Below are 20,020 nucleotides of genomic sequence, written 5' to 3'. Positions count from 1 at the left end.
TGGAATTTACAAGTGGGTTTGGGTGTGCGAGATAATTGCTCTTAACACCCACCTGCCCTGGAGAGCCAGAATGCGATTGGCCTTAGGGAGCCACATGGACCGTGAAGCTCACCAGTCCAAACCTCTTTACTGCCTTTAAAATGCAATAGCAGGATAATAATATTGTGACTAAATGGGCTTAATTTTAGCCTCCAACGAGGCGAGTCTGTTTTCTTGACGCTGCTGGTAAATGCAACGAAACAAGCCTCTGGGAGCCAGTGTGGTGTAGTGGTTAAGAGTGGTAGACTCGTAATCTGGGGAACCGGGTTCGCGTCTCCGCTCCTCCACATGCAGCTGCTGGGTGACTTTGGGCTAGTCACACTTCTCTGAAGTCTCTCAGCCCCACTCATCTTACAGAGTGTTTGTTGTGGAGGAGGAGGGGAAAGGAGAAAGTTAGCCACTTTGAGACTCCTTTGGGTAGTGATAAAGCGGGAAATAAATTCCAAACTCTTCTTCTTCTTCTTCTGACACCTATCTCGGCACCCAGAATCCAGCTGCCGCCTCCCACCCCCTTCTTCTCTTCCTGCTTATAGGAAGGTACCCGAGACTCTACCGCAGGCACCCCCAAACTTCGGCCCTCCAGATGTTTTGGACTACAGTTCCCATCATCCCTGACCACTGGTCCTGTTAGCTAGGAATCATGGGAGTTGTAGGCCAAAACATCTGGAGGGCCGCAGTTTGGGGATGCCTGCTCTACCGCTTCGACAGGCTTTGAATTCTCATTGATAGATGCCGCTGATTGAAGTGTGTTTAAACCTGGCTTATTCCTTATCTTGGAGACCACTGTAAGCAGATGAAAACACCAGCAGGATTGCAATAACACTTGTAATGTAGTAAGAACGGTTTTACGAAACATGGACCATTGAAAAAGATGGCGGTAGAGAAGGTTTGATAACGGGACCCATGAAGGGTAAAGTGGGTTTTTGATCGTTTGAGAGCCAGCACGTTCGACTCCCAAGGTGTTGATATGTGTTGTTTTGTTTTGATTATGTCTTATGTTTGCTTTTTTGCTTTTGTTTTTGTGTTGAAATGTTTGGAAATTAATAAATATTATTTGAAGGGAGGGGGGAAGGGTAAAGTGGGAAGTCCAGAGATTCAGAGGAATCTCTCAACTGTTGATGTGTATGGTTGTATTGCTATAATTTTATATATGTAAAATCAAATAAAAATTATTTCAATAAATAAATAAGGCTTATTCCAGGGCTGTTTTCTGAGGTGCTTTAAGTGGCTTACGGAGAGATTATTTTTATTGGTTGCTTTTATATTGGACTTCGATTTGGCGTTAATGGTTGGCTCACCAACTTGCTCACGAGAAGCAAGATAAAACAGGCAAACAAAGGCGTGGCAATTTGCTTTTATCGCGCAAGAGCAAATATGATGACAGTTCCCACGTCTACATTATAAGGTGGGGAGATGAATGAAGCCCGGAATCCGCTTTCCGAAGGACTGAAGAAACAGATCCCTTTCCTCATAATTATACAGCCCTTCCTCTAGCAGTGTGTGTCCCCCTCCCCACTTAGTTTGACACCCATACAAAGAGGAGTCTTGTCCTTGACAGCAAGAAAGCACAGACCTAGCTAGGAGGCGGTTTTTGTACAGGTGTGCCACAGGTGGGAGCACCCATCGCATACCTCCCCGAGGCAGACCCCCCAAAAGTGTTCGCTGTCCCCTCGCTACTCACCATGCTGGCCTGCAGCTGATCTGCCACAAAGAGCTTGACGTTGGAAAGTACAGCGGTCAGGGTTGCATCCTGCAGTGGGAGAGAACACAGCAGACACTGAAGGGCAGGATCAAGGATGGAGGACTCCAACGCAGAGGAGGGGGAAAGAGATTAGAGGGCTTCCTGGGGCAGCGGGTTATATACAGGTTGTGGCGGGTGTTTCAAGGATATAGTTTGAGTGCCTCACTTGTAGCTTCGTAAATCATTTAAGGTGTGAACACAAATACATTGTTGATATTGCAGTTGTTGTACTGTATATGGAATTATTATTTTGACTGGAAAGTAATTGAATTTAATAAGATTTTGGAATGCAGAAATAAAGAAAATCATCACACCATCAATTCTAGCACACGGGGGGGGGCATCTAAATTATATAATTTGGTATTTGAATGATTGGCATTACAGTGGAACCTCGGTTTACGAACACCTCGGTTTACGAATTGTCGGTTTACGAACGCCGTGGACCCATCTGGAATGGATTAATTCACTTTCCATTACTTTCAATGGGAAAGTTTGCTTCAGTCTATGAATGCTTCAGTTTATGAACAGACTTCCGGAACCAATTACACCCATGCTTCGGGTTAAGTACGCTTCAGGTTGAGTACTCCGCGGACCCGTCTGGAACGGATTAATCCACTTTCCATTACTTTCAATGGGAAAGTTCGCTTCAGTTTATGAACGCTTCAGTTTATGAACAGACTTCCGGAACCAATTGTGTTCATAAACCGAGGTACCACTGTAGTAATTGTATTATAATTTGGCATTGTTATAATGAGGCTGTTATTGGACCGTAATTGGACTGAAAACTAATAAAAATTATTATTAAATAAAGATTGTGTTTCAAGCAGTCACACCTAAGTTTCCATTTAGCTCACACAAGAAACGTTCCTTTGACAGCAACTAGGGTCCCATTAATCCCCAAGGCCTTCAAAAGAACAGAGCCAACCAACAAGCAAAAATAACGTGTCCAGAGGAGGGCAATCAAAAGGATCAAAATGGTCAAAGGCCTGGAAACGATGCCTTATGAGGAACGGCTCAGGGAGCTGGGTATGTTTAGCCTGGAGAAGAGAAGGTTAAGGGGTGATGTGATAGCCATGTTCAAATATATAAAAGGATGTCATATAGAGGAGGGAGAAAGGTTGTTTTCTGCTGCTCCAGAGAAGCGGACACGGAGCAGTGGATTCAAGCTACAAGAAACAAGATTCCACCTAAACATTAGGAAGAACTTCCTGACACTGTTTGACAGTGGAATTTGCTGCCAAGGAGTGTGGTGGAGTCTCCTTCTTTGGAGGTCTTTAAGCAGAGGCTTGACAGCCATCTGTCAGGAATGCTTTGATGGTGTTTCCTGCTTGGCAGGGGGTTGGACTGGATGGCCCTTGTGGTCTCTTCCAACTCTATGATTCTATGATTAACGTCTCCGTCTAGAAGCAAAGCTGTTTCTCTACACAGCAACAGAAACTTAACAGGGATAAAGGAAAACTGCCCAAGGGATGGATGGGTGAATTGCAGGTGGGAAAGCAGAACAGCTCAAGTCTAGCCCATTCTTGGTTTTACCTCTTGCTCCTCCTGGGGCTCTGATTCACTCTGGCCCATGACGGCTATCGATGTCGCTTCCAGGCCCAGTGCATTAAGGACACTGCACACAAGAGAGGAAATTTTATATAGCACCCAGGACAATATAAAACGTGTGTTTTTCATGTAACTGGGCTTTAAGTCTTTGTACGGTTAGTGGGAGAGGTGGGCTTGTCAATAGTGGTGGTTCCACGGCAGACACCGCTATGGTTTTCCAGGGAGGAAGAGCCTGCCAGAGCAGGCTGGATCAGGGTCCTGGTGCTCGGCACAGGGCAAGTGGTCAACACATTGCTACTGCTGGCTTCACTCGAACTCAGGGCCCCAAAGGGGCAGGTGACACCAGCCTCTGTTCACCCTCATTCATCCAAGACATTATTTTACAAACTTGTAGGCTGGGATCTTTCAAGAGAAGGATATGGCTTGATTTTAGGTTGCCAATATTCTGTCTAGCCTGCGGGCCATGATGGGTGACACATATGTGAACAAATTGGTTTCACAACCTCCAACGTTTGAGGAGAGAAAGATGAGTCGTTTTTCTACGTTAAGAGAAGAATGGTTTCATAGGGAGCATGGTGAGCCTCTGAGTGATCTGCTAGCATGCCTTGCCAAAGAAGTATTGAAATATCCTTTACAAAAATATTTGTTCTTTATGGAACATTGGCATAGCTGCTAAGTTCTGGATTGAAAAATCCGGGACCAGCAGAGGCGCGGCACCGGAAGTTGCATAGAAGCAACTTCTGGTGCCGCTCTGCCCATTTCCAAAATGTCTGCAATGCCAGAAGTCGCTTCTATGCACTTCCGGACATGCGTAGAAGCAACTTCTGGCGCCGCGGCTGCCTTCCCGGGGGATTTATGGGATATAAATCCGTTCGGGACACCAGCGGGAAACGGTAAGAAAATACGGGGGTTTCCCAGGAAAAACGGGGTACTTGGCAGCTATGCTTCACCTGTGCTCCCCCCAATTTCTCTGGAGAATATTTGGGTTCAGCACATAACAGACGGGCAGGGTTTGGAGGGAGAGTCCTGTGGCACAGGTGGAAGTTGTTCCGCTCACACATTTATTTATCTTTTTTTAAAAAAAGGTTTTTTTTTCAAATTTATACATTTCAATAATTTTACAATCAATTTAACATTTCAAAATTTGACTTCCTTCCCCCTCCTTTCTGCAGTCCCTTAAAAATATTTTTAAATATCTTCCGCTTACTTATCTATTGCAAATATATACGCATATAAAACTGCAGGTTATTACATTAATCCTGCCAATGTTCTTATCTGTTTACAATTTATCAGTAGATATTCAATAATAAACCATTCCTATTCTTCTACAAAAAGTTTGTTATCTTGATTTCTTCGTTTCGCCATTTCTGCATATTCCGTAAGTTTTTGTATCCATTCTTCCTCTGCTGGGACTTCTGCTTCTTTCCACTTTTGGGCAAGTAATATTCTTGTCTCTGCAATAGCATACATAAATAAATTTCTATACAGCCGTACCTCGTTTTGTGGCCGGGATCCATTCTGAAGCCCCGGCCGCCAGCCAAAAAGGACGCAGGGCAAAGCGCAGTGTCTGTGCACGTGCACGGAGCCCCATTTAGCACTTCTGCGCATGTGCAAGCGGCAAACCTGGAAGTAACCCATTCCAAGCATCCTGCTTAAAAAGTGGGATCAGCAGCGGCGCGGCACTGGAACTTCCGATGCCAGCGCTGCCTGATTTCTGGTGCCCATACATGGGTATGTCCGGACATGTGTAGAAGCGACTTCTGGTGCCGCGCTACCCATGTCTGGGAATTGGAAATTGGGCAGCGCCAGGACCCAAAATGGAGCCTCCCTGGCAGGTAGGAAATCCGGGGGATTTGCGGGATTTTTTTTCCAATCCAGGCTGCCAGTGGGAAACGGTTTAAAATACGGGGGTTTCCCGCGAAAAACGGGACACTTGGCAGCTATGATTCCAGTACTTCTGGGTTTGCTGCGGACATTTGCCGGAATGGACGCAAGACAAGGCGGACATTCGTGGAAGTATTACTGTACAGTTTAGGTAGTTCTGTCTCCATAATTCCCAAATTCTTTTGGACACGTTTATTTAATTATCGCCCACTGCCTGGGATCCTCCACCCTCAAACCAGCCAGGAGGTGTGTGAGTAAAGAACAGCCAAACTTTGCCACAGGACCATTTGCAGTGCTATCTGGGCCAGCACTCGAGGGAGCAGCAAAGGCTCTCCAAATGACAGGGATGCAGCAGCTGGAAAGGGGAGCTCCGGATGCCTCAAAATTAATAACAAAGCAGGAGAGGCGGAGGGAGCACTGCCTGTTGGACATTATTTAGGCAGCGAAGGTCCTGCCTGAGGAGAATCAGGTCCATCGCTCAGGAGTGGAGTGGAGTGTGGGCAGCAAGAGAAGGAAACAAGAGTGAAAGACAGGTCCCTTCCTTCCCAGTCTGAGGCTACTGGGGAAGAAGAACTGGGAAGAGAGGCCTCTCAAAGCTGAAACCCCATTTCAGATTTTTTTAAAATTTCAATTGTCACCAGCATCTCATTCCTTTCACACTAGCAACATGACCATACAGAGTCTTTGCCACTCAATTTCCCATTTCCTGAATGAATTGAAAAGGATAAGTTTTCTTTTTTTAAAAAGTCTTTCTTTTGGAATTTTTATGGACAAAACCACCTAAATTGTATAGAAATTTATTTACGTATGCTACTACAGCAGCAGGAATGCTACTTGCCCCAAAGTGGAAAGAAGCAGAAGTCCCAGTAAAGGAGGAATGGATACAAAAACTTGTGGAATATGCGGAAATGATGAAAATTACTGGGACAATAAGAAATCAAGACAACAAGCTTTTTATAAAAGAATGGAAATGGTTTATTGAGTATTTACAGAAAAATTGTAAACGGATAAGAACATTGGCAGGATTATTGTAACAACCTGCAGTTTTAGAAGAGCATATATTTAAAGTAGATGAATAAATGAGCAAATTAAATGAATTTGGATATGCAGAAAATATTTTTAAAAAATTAATTTAAGGAACTGCAGAAAGAGGGGGAAGGAAGTCAAACTTTGAAATTTTAAATTGATTGTAAAACTGATGAAATGTATAAAATTGAAAAGTATAAATAAAAACCTGCCACTCAAAATGCTTAAGGTAAATTCCCTGTATTAGATCTAACAACAACAACAACAACTGGTACATGCAATGACAAAACAGGTGATGTGCCGATAATACGCGAAAAGCAGGACACTCCTGGACCTCTTTGTGGCTTTTGATCCCAATGACCTCAGGTACGGGGCTGGGGTCTACCATTTTGAAGTGGCTCCGAATGTACCCAGAGTGTAGATTCCAGAAGCTGATACCGAAAGGCTGCTGCTCTGCTCCATAGCTGCTGGGTTAGAGCGAGCCACAAGATTTCATCTCAGGTCCTGTGCTTTTCAATCCCTACGTCAGGGATGAAGAACCTGCGGGCTTGAACCTCCATCATCCCTAGCCATTGGCCATGCTGGCTGGGGCTGATGTCGGGTGGCAACTCATGGCATCAGGAATGCCAGTGTTCCCGCTCCTGGTCTACGTTAAAATTCTGGGACCCTTCAGACCTCCAGATGTGTCTGGAAGGCAATTCCCATCCCACCCACCCCAGGATGATGCGTACGATTGACACCGAGCACCCACTCTCTTGCTTCCAACTTCTGAACTCCAAGAGGCAGGAGAAGTTTTGAACTGGTTGGCGGTAGGTTTGGACCAGACAAAGATGAACAAGGTGATACCTAATCCCTTCCAAATGTATTAAAGAACCTTCTCAATGAAGGTGCAGATTTGCCATTTGCAGAGTTCTCCTGCACCTGAATGCTCAGGTAACACCAGCGGCCACATATATACGTATATCGTCTTCCAAAGCAACTACTCTATTCCGAACTTTAAAATGGAAAGCGTAATGCTGGTGGTCAACAAAAGAGATTTAAAGTCTCTCTCAAGGCGAAGCTAAAAAACATGTAGTATTAACACCGACAACTGGCCTGCAAAACACTGGCCTACGAGCGCTCCAATTGGAGAACAGCCTTTACCGAAGGTGTCATCAGTTTTGAAGATGCTCGAAGGATGAAAGGGAGAAACGTGCTAAGAGGAAGACACGCTTGGCAAACCCTCACCGTGATCAACTCCCGCCTGGAAACCTATGTCCCCACTGTGGAAGGACGTGTGGATCCAGAACTGGCCTCCACAGTCCCTTATAGACTCACAGTTAAAACCGTGTTTATGGAAGACACTCTTACTCGGCTACGAGGGATTGCCAAAGAAGAAGAAGACTCCACATAAGACAATGCACAGAGCCACAAAGACAAGACAAGGTGGCGAGGGCTGCACAGTGGGAGCCAACACCTTGTGCCTACTGACCTACAGGAATCTGGAGATCAATAGTCACCGAGTGTGCCTTCCTTGGCAGTCACACAGGAACCCTGCTCTCCCACTCTGGGGGAACATGATGTGCGCACGCGCACACAGACACACACACACAAAGACTTACCTGTCCTGTGACGTAGAGGCAAACAAACAACAAATGCTAGTATTCAACAAGGCAGCCAGCCTACAATAAAACCTCCTCAGGCAGCTCCCCTGACCACAACTTGTGGGGAACTTGCCCCCCAGCAGATTTTGCATTAAAGCTTTCAGAAATGGTCCATTCTTGCTCCTCTTCCCTGATCAACAGGCCAGTCGGCAGAAGTCGCGCACTGTGTCTTTAGCCGGCTTCCCGGTGCAAAAGCAGGGTCATGTTCTCCTTCTGGTATGTTTCACAATAGTGAGAGCCCGAGGCCCAGTTGCTTCATGCCCAGGGATTGCAGCATCGGCAGACTGCGGCGGCTCCAAGACACACAGAAACCTCTTTTCTCCTCCGGGGCCAGCCTCGGAAAGAGAGGGGAGGTGGACAGAAGCTGCTTTGCCTCTAAGGAGTATAGCTATGCTAGCCTCAGGCAGCAGAAAGACACGGGAATGGCCAAGGGTTAGACCACATTGCTTAGATGAGGCAACAGGAAAACAACATCCTCAGCTGGCAGTGCTAAACAGGGGTTTCATACAGAACTCAGCTTCTGCCAGAAGGTCAAAGCATGAATATGCAGCTTCCATAAACCACGTCACCAAGTGGGAGACAATTACTACTTTAGTGCAGGAACCACCCGCAATCATATTCTAGGAAGCAGAGCCATTAAGGAATGGGGACTCCTCAAACTTCTCTCCACGTGTTTGTTGGGACTTGCTCAGCACAGGCACGGAGGACCAGACAAGAAGAAGCAGCTCATTTTTTCAGAATTCTCGATGACGCCCCACCCACACACTAAAAGCAACGCAGATCTAACTCAACATTGATGTGGCCACTGCTATTAGACTGCAAGCCTATGAACGCTTGGCTAGGGAAGGGCCACACTGAAAACAGTGGGGGCTTAGACAATGCGGAGGACTGAGGCACCACCCAGTTACCACTGGCTGGTAGTATAAAGTAATGTTGCAGGATTAAACAGACAATGGGCAAAAAATACAAGGGGTATAAAACATGACGCAATAAATTCTTTCTGGACTTAGGACACACATCGATGCTAACAAGTGCAGAGAAGTTGTCTTCCTATTCCCAGGTGTCAAAAAAGGTTATGCATGCCACTACTGCGGACCGTGTTTCGTTTAGCCCCAAAATGGAAAACGAGCGAAGCCCCAACTAAAGAAAAATGGCAACTTAAACTAATGGAATATGCGCAGCTTGCGGACCTAACATATAGAATAAGAGAACAAGAAGAACATATGTTTAAAGAAGACTGGAAAATGTTTATTGAATATATTTTTTGGGGGGGAATTGTGTACACTTGAAAACATTGGCAGCATTAAGATAAATTCAACAGTGTAAACAAGTTTGGATGGACATACCGTATTTTTCCGTGTATAAGACTATATTTTTTCCTTAATTTTTGAAGATTAAAATAAGGGGTCATCTTATACACGGATAATGCATTTGGAAAAATACGGTAATAATGGAATACTGAATGGTATATTTTAAGTAAAATATGCAGGGATTTATGACATGCAAAATGAGCCCTGGAAAGAGAAGAAGGGGAAATCATTGATATTTTAAGGTTGCTTAAATTAATATTCTAAATTTAATTTTAAAAAAATATATTAATAAAAGAGAAGTTGCCTCTCCAAGATCGTGGCAGACTTCCACACATGGCTTGTGGTCAGTATAGAGATGCAGTGCATGAACTCAAATTTGAACTGAAATAAGAAAGCATTCACCCTGCCTGCATGCCCTTTGAAATCTCTTAGTTCTGGCCAGGAGGGAGCAGAGTATATCCCTCCCTCCTTTTTCTCCCGATCAGAGACTCAGGTTCGGGTGGGACAACACAAAGATATACCCATTCCCACCCATACCCTCTCCCTAGGGAAAAGTGAAGATGTGGAGACGGCTGGGAGAAGCAACCCATGTCTGACAGTCAGCCAGGAGGCAAAATAAGCAAGGATGGGGCATGGGGGAACGTGGTGAGAAATAACCAGGATTAAACAAAGGCAGGGGAAAAACAGGCAGGTCCCCTGGCAGCTCTTACCTCTCCTTCCAGTTCAGGGGACAGTCATGCTAAGATATAAAGAATAAACCAAAGACTCAGGCAAACTGCTTCAAGGAATAGTTAGGGGGATACCAAAAAGCTGCGGAGTACAGGGCAGAGCCTTACTGTGGCTTGGAACATTACAAATCCTGCTCACTTCAATAGGGCAGGCGCAGGAGACACCCCTGGCAGAAGGACCCACATCTGGCAAGTCGCTGGAAACCCATTTTGGAAAACAATGGGAGCAAACACACCAGCTGCCCTGTAGGCACAAACAATAGGAAGCCTGGAACCGGCAAGGACTGATGGATTGCAGTGAGCATGTTAATGTCTGGCTTGGCAGAGAGCCAGGCCGAGGGGCAGCTAAGAAGTGCTGGGAGGAAGCCAAACACAAGCATTTTTGCAGCCTTCCCCTTTTCATCTGGGCTGGGCGAGGGAGACCCAGGAATAATCGAGCTTTGTTGTTTTGTTTTCTTTGCCCCCCCCGGCGATTGACTGCAGATTAGAACCCCATACCCTAAGACTGGAAAATGTTTATTGAATATAGGGGGGGGGGGGATTGTGCACACTTGAAAACGTTGGCAGCATAAGTTTTGATGGATGTCAAAATGGAGTACTGAATAGGGTTGCCAGACTCAATAGAGGACAGGACTTCTGTGCCTTTAATTGCCCTGCTCTCTTTTTGAGTCTGGAAACCTTAAAGAGAAACCAGCAGACCCTTTGCTTGGAATTTAAACAAAGGGTCTGCTGGTTTCTCTTTAAGGTTTCAAGACTCAAAAGAGAGCAGGGCAATTAAAGGCACAGAAGTCCTGTCCTCTATTGAGTCTGGCAACCCTAGTACTGAATGGTTTGGTTTATGTAAAATATGCAGGGTGTTATGGTATGCAAAATGGAAAGAGAAGGAGGGAAGTCATTGATATTTTAAGGATGTTTTAAATCAGCATTCAAAACTGTAAAACAGAAAATTTAATTTTATACACACACACTCTCACGATGCACAGGGACCCCTTTGGCCATGGCTTTGCTTTCGCAAACATCCAGTGGCTCGCCATGCTCCTGAAGCAGAGCAGGGAGCAAGAAGGAAGATGAGGAAATGGGAGCCTCAGGGGCTGTTGACACAATTCAGGAAGTTCTCCTTCCAGAGAACGCTTGGCTGCGTCAACCTGGCCTCTTCAGGGACATCGCCAACAGTGCATGTTTGCTCAGAAGTCAGTCCCACTCTGTTCAGTGGTGCTTACTCTCTAGTAAGTGCGTTTGGGAGTGCAGTCAACACCCCCCCTCCCTCTCCAGCGGGAACAAGCAAGCCCTGCTACTGCTGGGTTGTGTGTTGGAAGATGAAAGATGGTGTGGAAGAGAAAGAACCCAGTTTGTTGACTCTCTCGCACAGCCTGCCTTCTCTGCTGAACATGCAAAACAAAGCAGAGGCGAAGTGAGTTCGCAAGAGCTTAGCTCGGGGTTACTCGTTCTGTAAGTTCTTGCCTGGAACAGCAGCTCTCGTGTCCTAACATCCTCATGCGCACCTGCCAGAGCCTTTCACTCGGCTTCTGTGGCTCACCACCTGCTTGCTTTATTTATATTTATATATCTGGGACATTTTTATAATGAAGGCGCATGGGGAACCTCTCTAGGAAGAGCATTCCACAGACGGGGAGCCACTGCAGAGAAGGCCCTGTTCTCACGTTGCCACCCTCCAGACCTCTCGTGGAGGAGGCGCAGAAAGGAGGGCCTCAGAAGATGATCTCAGGGTCCGGGTAGGTTCATATGGAAAGAGGTGGCCCTTGAGGTATTGAAGTCCTGAGGCATTTAAGGCTTTATAGGTCAAAACCAGCACTTTGAATTTGAGGAGGGTTGGGGAAACTTCTTCCAGCCCAAGGGATGCCTTCTCTCCTGAGGCAATACTCTGGATGGAACTCTCACCAGTGAAGCAGGAGCTGTATCCCAGCCGTAGGAAAGCCAGAGGTTTCTCTGCACATCCCACTGGCCTCCACCCTGCCCCTCTCCATACCGGAAACTAGAAGCACAATCACAGTTACAAGAACACACTCCAGCCAGGCAAAAGCCCTAACAAAGGACTGGACACAAAGCCTAGACCCCTGGGCTAGAGAAAGGAATTTCCCTTGCACAGCCATAAACTGACACCGAGATGAAGTCATAAAGCTCTTTTTCTCTTCTTTTTGTGCAAAAGCAGAAGGAATCCTAAATACAGTACCAGTACTCTCCGGCAAAGAAATCCAATCACTGCGGACGCCAATTCCTGCTTATCAGACGGTACTTGCTGATCAGAGGAACTTGAGAACACCAACCTTGGGCTAAAGCCGGTGAGCTGGAATCGCACGCAAACTTGCCAGCTTTTTAAATCCCAAAGCACAGAGAGGATTCAAGGCCCCAAGTTTATAGATTTTGGTTTATTCTTTCGGGTCCATCTCTTGGCTCTTGTAATGTATGAAGGGGCCTGGAAATTCTGAGCCTGCAAAAGGGCTCACTGGCAAGGGAAGAATTGGGACCAGAGGAGGCACAGTCTGCAACGACCCCCTCTCTCGCACTCCTTTTGAGTGTCAAAGCTGCTGGGCAACAATGGACCTTAGAACCAGCAAGAGCGGGGCCAGCTAGGACAGGCTTCTTCAAACTCGGCCCTCCAGATGTTTGGGGACTACAGTTCCCATCATCCCTGACCACTGGTCCTGCTGGCTAGGGATCATGGGAGTTGTAGGCCAAAACCAGCTGGAGGGACGAGTTTGAGGAAGCCTGAGCTAGGAGGTTGACACCACATCTCAAGAGCTCATGGGGTAGGAAGGTCCCAGGAGATCCCTGCCAAGAAGCATCATCTCCACCCCAGGTTACGTCATGCAAAAAGTTCCCATGGGAGGAGGAGGGAGGCCACTTTTGTAGGTGGTGGCATCCGTCTCAAGAGACAAAGGAGTGTGCCTCTGGGGGTGAAGCCAAACCTCTGCATTAAAAGCACTGAAGTGACCTCCATGGGATGAAAGCCTGGGCAGTGTGTCTGGAGGTCTTGGGCTGCTCAGACAAAACAACCGCCCCCGGTCCAAAGGAAAGCAGAGCAAAACATTTGGCACCAGTATATGGAATTGGCTGAGATGACTGGGAGAATTCGCGACCGGGGAGAAGAAGCGTCAGAAGAAGAGTGGAAAGATTTTAAAATTTATCTTAAAAAATATGCTAAAATTGTATATTGAGATTAGATTTAGAAGTGTATAGAAACTGTGGATTTGGGAATTACAGTATATTCCTGCGTATAAGACTATTTTTTAACCCAGGAAAATCTTCTCAAAAGTCAGGGGTCGTCTTATACACTGGGTTGTATTTCTTATACGGCGAGTATATCCCAAACTCTATATTTTAACTGGAAAAATTGGGGGTCGTCTTATACGCCCAGTCGTCTTATACGCCGGAATATACGGTATGTGAAGTAAATAGATAAGGGACCCAGGTGGCGCTGTGGTTAAACCACAGAGCTTAGGGCTTGCCGATCAGAAGGTCGGCGGTTCGAATCCCTGTGACGGGGTGAGCTTCTGTTGTTTGGTCCCAGCTCCTGCCAACCTAGCAGTTCGAAAGCACGTCAAAATGAAAGTAGATAAATAGGAACCGCTACAGCGGGAAGGTAAACAGTGTTTCCGTGTGCTGCTCTGGTTTGCCAGAAGCGGCTTTGTCATGCTGGCCACATGACCTGGAAGCTATACGCCGGCTCCCTCGGCCAATAATGCGAGGTGAGCGCGCAACCCCAGAGTCGGTCAAGACTGGACCTAATGGTCAGGGGTCCCCTTTACCTTTAAATAGATATATGAGAGATTTGAAACTGTAAGGAATTTTTAAAAATGAATTGGAAATTGCTAAAGATAAAGGAGAAATGAACCGCAGATGGAGGGAACTCGAGGAAGTCCCCTCTTACAATGTTAAAAGAAAAAGATTGTGTATTTGGATTTTTGTGTTTCCTTTTTTATTGTTATGTTATTGTGTTTTATTGTGCTGTTTGTTTTCCTGGTTTTTTGTTTTGTTTTTTCCCCTCTTGTTGTAAAACCAATAAAAATTATTTGGGGGGGGGAAACAAAAACATTTGGCACCAGTCTGGCTGTAGGAGTTGCCGGGAGGAGGCGTACAAGGCACCATCCAACCGTCTTAGGGACTCCACTCCAGATTTGTGTAGGATTTACTCCTTTTCTTCTCCCGAAGATATCCCACAAAACAGCAGACGTTTAGGATCAGAGTTTTCCTTCTCCTAGATGGGCCACCCTTCCCAAGCAGAAGAGCCCCATTTGCCCCTCACTGAGGTGTAGGCAACATTTTCTGCATTCCCTACTGGGCAACTCCCTGCAGAGGCTGTACATACCACTAGTACAGGCACCCCCAACCTTCGGCCCTCCAGATGTTTTGGACTACAATTCCCATCATCCCTGACCACTGCTCCTGTTAGCTAGGGATCATGGGAGTTGTCGGCCAAAACATCTGGAGGGCCGCAGGTTGGGGATGCCTGCACTAGTAGGCGGGCCCCAAACTGGCAGTGAATGAGGCAAGGTCCAAAAGTTGGCAAGACTGCAAAGGAAGAGATACAATGCTTGGGAATTGATTGCTCTCAAGGTGCTTTTCACCTTAATCTGAGGGCTGCATTAAATTAGATGGAGAGCTGCCAGGGTCCCTGTAATTTGGATTAGATGACCCTTAGGGTCCCTTCTTTGACCAAACTGCGGGCGGCAGTGGAAGACAGGAGTGCCTGGCGTGCTATGGTCCATGGGGTCACGAAGAGTCGGACACGACTAAACGACTAAACAACAATAACAACAAGGGTCCCTTCTAGCTCTGCAATTCTATAATCAGGAGTGTAAACATATATCCACATAATGTAGTGCCAGGCATGGAAATAAGGATTCTGCGAATCTCAGCTTTCTTTAAAGAAGGAAAAAACACCCTTTTGTCCTTATTATGGCAGAGCCCATTTTAAAGTGTGCAGTCCATGCTTGGTAAAATCTTGAACACCAAAAGGCTTTATTGCCATTGCCCCTCACTGGGACTTGTGGAAGAGGAGCAAATTGTGTAAAACGAGCAAATGCATGCCAGTGCAATTTGTACAAACGTTTCAGATCAACCCTAGCAATAAGTAACTGTCAGTTAATGATCATGCACCTGTTTAACACACCTTAAACAGGTAACCAAAAAACAAGCGCAGCAACTTCACCACAGTATGCAGAAGGAGGCATGGAATCCCTGAAAAAGATTTCCCCAAGGCAGTCTTCTGGATCTCATTCACACAGAAGGAAATCTCGACGGTTTGTGCACATACGGTAGCTCCTGGGTACCGTACTATTAGGGCAAGGACGTTCTCCTCATTCAGCACAGGCACCTACTGTATATTCCTGTGTATAAGACTACTTTTTAACCGAGGAAAATCTTCTCAAAAGTCGGAGATCGTCTTATACGCCGGGTCGTATTTCTTCTATGGAGAGTATATCCCAAACTCTATATTTTAACTGGAAACGTTGGGGGTCGTCTTATACGCCGGAATATACGGTAGTTCCTGCCTTTCTGTCTTGTAATAAATTTGTATAAATAAATATAAATATAAATATAAATACCCCCCCACACACACACACACCCTGCCCCGTGTTCCTTGGGTGAAAGGTGTTATAGAAATTTAATTAATAAATAACAATATAACCCCTGATCATCAACAAATAACTGTTGTTGTTGTTGTTGTTGTTGTTGTTGTTAAATCACCTTTTATCTGAAGATCACAGACAGGGCAGTTCACAACATGAAAATACAAAGTGAGAACACAAAATACCTAATAAAAAAGAACCAAAACAAAAACCAACCCGTAACCCACCCACCCACCCACCCCGTCCCGCAAACACATTTAAAAAGCCGCAGAATGTTAATGAGCCCAAGGCATGATTAAAGAGAAACCTCTCTTTGCCTGGCAGGTCCTCCAAGACTGACAGCAGGATGGCCCAGGGAGGAGCGAAAGGCTGAGCCACAGTGTCCTCAGGGTAAAGTTTAATTGTCAGCCCCTTGAGTTGTCAATATGAACCAGCCTCCCCCTGCAAGTGCACATTGATTTTCCTACCAATGAAAACAAGATCCTGGATAATTATTTCCTTACTGACTGCATTTATATCACTCCTACTCCCTGGCTTGGGGAGGGGGGGGGTTTCCAGCCTTTCTCTCTGCTGCTTCATGCCAGGCAATGCCCCTTGCCCACCCACCCACATCCAGGCAAGGGCTCTTCCATACCTTCCCTCCTTCCTCTGCCGCTGCTTGGCTGGGTTTTTTTAAAAATTACTTCCTGCATATATAGCACCCTCTCCTGGCCTGTTTGGACAGTCTGATTTCATCACGCTCTGCCCTTTTCGCCACCGACAAAAGCCAATCCGTGCCCATCTGATGATGATAAACAGATGACCTTGAGCCTAGGCTGGGCACGTGTTGCTGGAAGGGGTCCAGGTTGCCAGGCAACGCGGCCTGCTTGAAATATTGGCTCCTGTGCAGGGCCCCACTGAACACCCCCTGCCCTCATTGGATGGCACCAACCCAGCTGGGCAGGACCACCAGCAGGCTGGGATTGGTCAGCCGGACCCCTCCCTGGGTCACTTAATGGGGGGGGGTGAAAGCAGCAGCTGCCCTGACCCTCATCTGGACAGTCAGCCGGCCCCACTTTCTGCTGCACCCATCAGACCCCCCGCCCCAGCAGGAGTCTTTGGCACAGTCTTTCCTGGCCCACCTTTTTTGCCTTCAGCTGCGTCCCCCTGCCCACCTGATAGCTCCAGAAGGGCATGTGTCACTTTTGTGCTCCATGCATCACCTGGCCCACCTGGGCAGCAGCCAAGCCAGGCAGCGGAGGGGGCCGGCTGGCCTCAACCTCACCCAGAGCGGGTCTCGATCTCCATTGGCATGACCCAGGCCTGGGGAAGGTTCAGACCCCAGGGCCAAAGTTTCTCGTGGGGAGGCTCTGCTCTGTTGCCAAAAACGAGGTAGGCGGCAAAAGAAACCAGGATTGTACATGGCAGTCTCCACCCCAGCACCTGAAAGTCTGTAGCACAACTCCTACTCCCTGGCTGGGGGCCCAGCCTTCTCTCTGCGGCTTCATGCCAGGCAATGCCCCTGCCCACTCATCCACCCACTCATTTCTGCCCAAGCGACGACGGCTCTTCCATGCCATCACTCAACCCCTGGCTGGGTTTTTAAAATTCCCAAACGGAGAGCGGCCTGAGCTCAAAGCCTCTCCCCATTTCAGCGCAAGGTATAAGGGTCAGGGTTACAGTGTCGGGCTAGGGCCCTGGGAGAGACCCGGGTTCAAACCCCCCCCCCCCCACTACTGGGCCAGGAAGTTCTCAGGGGTGACCTTGGCCCAGCCACTGACTGCCTCGTCTCTCGGCCTAACCTACCTCACAGGGTTGCAGTGGGGATTCAATCTGGAGGGGGTGGGTAGCTCAGTCTGTAGAGCACGAGACTATGGATCTAAGTCAAGGGGTCGAGCGATTGGGCGAAAGGGGGTTGGACTAGATGACCCTGGTGGTCCCTTCAACTTCTAAGAACGTATGTGGGAGGGGGGATGTACACGAAGAAAAAGCTGGAGTACACGTGCAATAAACACGCGACTAAATATCTGAAAAGGTGTTTCTGGCTGAAGGAAGAGCGGGTGGCGGGGAATCCGCGCGCGCACTCTGTGTATGCTCAGAGACTCCATTGCGTCTCTTCGCACGTTACCGAGCGGGACCCTAGCGCTGGGCTCCAGCTTTTCTTTTTCTTCCCCCGCCCTCAGGAATTCCTGTTATCCGCTTAAGACTCACCCGCCGCCGCCGGCTCCGATCCGCAGCGCGGCCCTTTGAAGCCCATGCCTCTCTCTGCCTCCGGCTCGTAGCGGCGCCCTGGCCAATGACATCATCGCGTCGCGTCGCCGAGCTCGCAGCCGGCCGCCATGTTGCGAGGGGCAGAGAGGCGGGGAAGACGCGATGGGAGGCTTAGAAGCGGATTTTGTAGGGTTGTGGGAAAGGGTCTAGAAAAAGTGGGGTGGGGTGGAGCCATACCCCTAGGAAGGAAGGTTGCAGCGCTTAGGGCTTGTTGTCTAAATAATAATAATAATAATAATAATAATATATTTATAGCCCGCCCATCTACTTTTCTCTCTGGCCTATAGTAGAGAATCAGAGAATTGTAAAGTTGGAAGGGACCTTGAGGCTCATCTAGTCCAACCCCCCTTCAATGCAGGCAGATGCAGTTGAACAAACCTGCAACCTTGGCATTATCAGCACCATGCAACCAGCTGCGCTCTCTAAAAAGTCAGCTAGATGGGTAAAGAAAAGGCGCTTTATATGCACTGCATGTGTATTACAACACTGTGACACCAGATGGCGCTGCTGAGTTCCGTTTTCGCAAGCGCGATATCTCATATAGTTTACAATGCGTTTTCCTTTTTTATTTATGCTTTTAAGATTTATACATGTCACTAATTTTACAATCATTTTAACATTTCAAAGCTTTATTTCCTCCTCTTTCTGCGGTTCCTTAAATTTATTTTTAATATCTTCTGCATATCCAAATTAACTAAAATTGCTCATTTGTTCATATACAGTCGTACCTTGTTTCTCGAACGGAATCTGTTCCAGAAGCCCATTCAACTTCCAAAAACGTTCGAAAACAAAGGCTTGGCTTACGATTGGCTGCAGGAGCTTCCTGAACTCAATCAGAATCCATGGAAGCCGTGTCAGATGTTCAGGTGCCAAAGAATGTTCGCAAACCATGCTGCGTTCGAGAACCAAGGTACACACAGGAGCACGACAGCAGCTGCTTGCGGTTAGTTACAGTGTGCGAAATGTTCTTATGTTGCTATGCCTTTGATCCACGCTGGCGCAGGGCATTTGGTCACCTGAGGCAAACCACAAAATAACTCCCCGTCCCCCTGCCAGGGAAGAAGGGTGAAGATCTGTCTCAGGAAAGGGAGGAGGAATAAAATCAACCTTACCCGACAGCTGATGTGGGATTCAAAGGCTGCCATGGTGCAGGGAACAAGGGGCTCACTCTGAATTGTGCTGGGTGGGTGCAGAGGAGAGCAGCTCTTGCAATCTGCGCCCCTTGAGAGACCACTGTAGAGGTGGCAAGGAGGCAACCGATCCGGCCTCCAAGGAACAAGACAAAACCGTTGCTGCCGCTGCTGCAGCAGGCAACACATTCCTTGCAGGATGGATCTGCCCCCGCGGATCCTGCTACCTGATGTGGTCGCCTCACCTTGCCTCATTGGTAATTACTGGCTGTGGCACCCATACAGAGTCCCCGGTCGTTTCACGGACTATTGACCTGTACACTACTGCTTTATTTTTCCACTGCCACCAACCAGGTTTCTTCTGGTGAAATACTGAGTCTCAGTCAGATTGTAAAGTCAACAACGAAGATTAAAGTTTATTGAAGAACAAACAAGTTTTAAATATGTTTAGAACGGTTTCTGCAGATGGCGACAGCAGTCACGAAATTAAAAGACGCCTGCTTCTTGGGAGAAAAGCAATGACAAACCTTGACAGCATCTTAATAAGCAGAGACATCACCTTGCCGACAAAGGTCCGTATAGTTAAAGCTATGGTTTTCCCAGTAGTGATGTATGGAAGTGAGAGCTGGACCATAAAGAAGGCTGATCGCCGAAGAATTGATGCTTTTGAATTATGGTGCTGGAGGAGACTCTTGAGAGTCCCATGGACTGCAAGAAGATCAAACCTATCCATTCTTAAGGAAATCAGCCCTGAGTGCTCCCTGGAAGGACAGATCGTGAAGCTGAGGCTCCAATACTTTGGCCACCTCATGAGAAGAGAAGACTCCCTGGAAAAGACCCTGATGTTGGGAAAGATTGAGGGCACTAGGAGAAGGGGACGACAGAGGACAAGATGGTTGGACAGTGTTCTCGAAGCTACGAACATGAGTTTGACCAAACTGCGGGAGGCAGTGCAAGACAGGAATGCCTGGCGTGCTATGGTCCATGGGGTCACGAAGAGTCGGACACGACTAAACGACTAAACAACAACAGAACGGTTTCTCAAATGTGCTCCCTTACCTCATGCGGCACTATCTCACTCTGTCACCCTCTTCTCTGTCCATTCTATCCCTGTCTCTCACTCTAAACGT

At 47.2% G+C, this 20,020-nt stretch overlaps 1 protein-coding gene across 10 annotated transcripts in view; it reads right to left on the bottom strand.

Moving 5' to 3' along the window:
• The window catches only part of PNPLA6 (patatin like domain 6, lysophospholipase), a 70,235-nt gene extending 52,449 nt beyond the window's left edge, over window positions 1-17,786 (bottom strand). For 4 of the 10 annotated variants that reach the window (XM_035140604.3, XM_035140607.3, XM_035140606.3 and 1 more), the window contains exons 1-3: window positions 7,840-8,108; window positions 3,314-3,395; window positions 1,721-1,789 (exon numbers count right to left, since the gene is read on the bottom strand). In XM_035140604.3, the coding sequence (XP_034996495.2) occupies window positions 1,721-1,789; window positions 3,314-3,395; window positions 7,840-7,973 (285 nt within the window). In that variant the 5' untranslated portion in view covers window positions 7,974-8,108. Of the gene's footprint in view, window positions 1-1,720; window positions 1,790-3,313; window positions 3,396-7,839; window positions 8,109-9,901; window positions 9,924-16,144; window positions 16,164-17,700 lie in introns of those variants that run through there. The other 6 variants (XM_035140605.3, XM_088658794.1, XM_088658793.1 and 3 more) reach the window with 4 other exon arrangements.
• Window positions 17,787-20,020: the final 2,234 nt, after the last annotated feature.

Source organism: Zootoca vivipara, chromosome 15 (genome assembly GCF_965207765.1).
Source record: "Zootoca vivipara chromosome 15, rZooViv2.hap1.1, whole genome shotgun sequence".
Classification (NCBI taxonomy): domain Eukaryota; kingdom Metazoa; phylum Chordata; class Lepidosauria; order Squamata; family Lacertidae; genus Zootoca; species Zootoca vivipara.
This window is presented reverse-complemented; position numbering and strand designations above follow the sequence as displayed.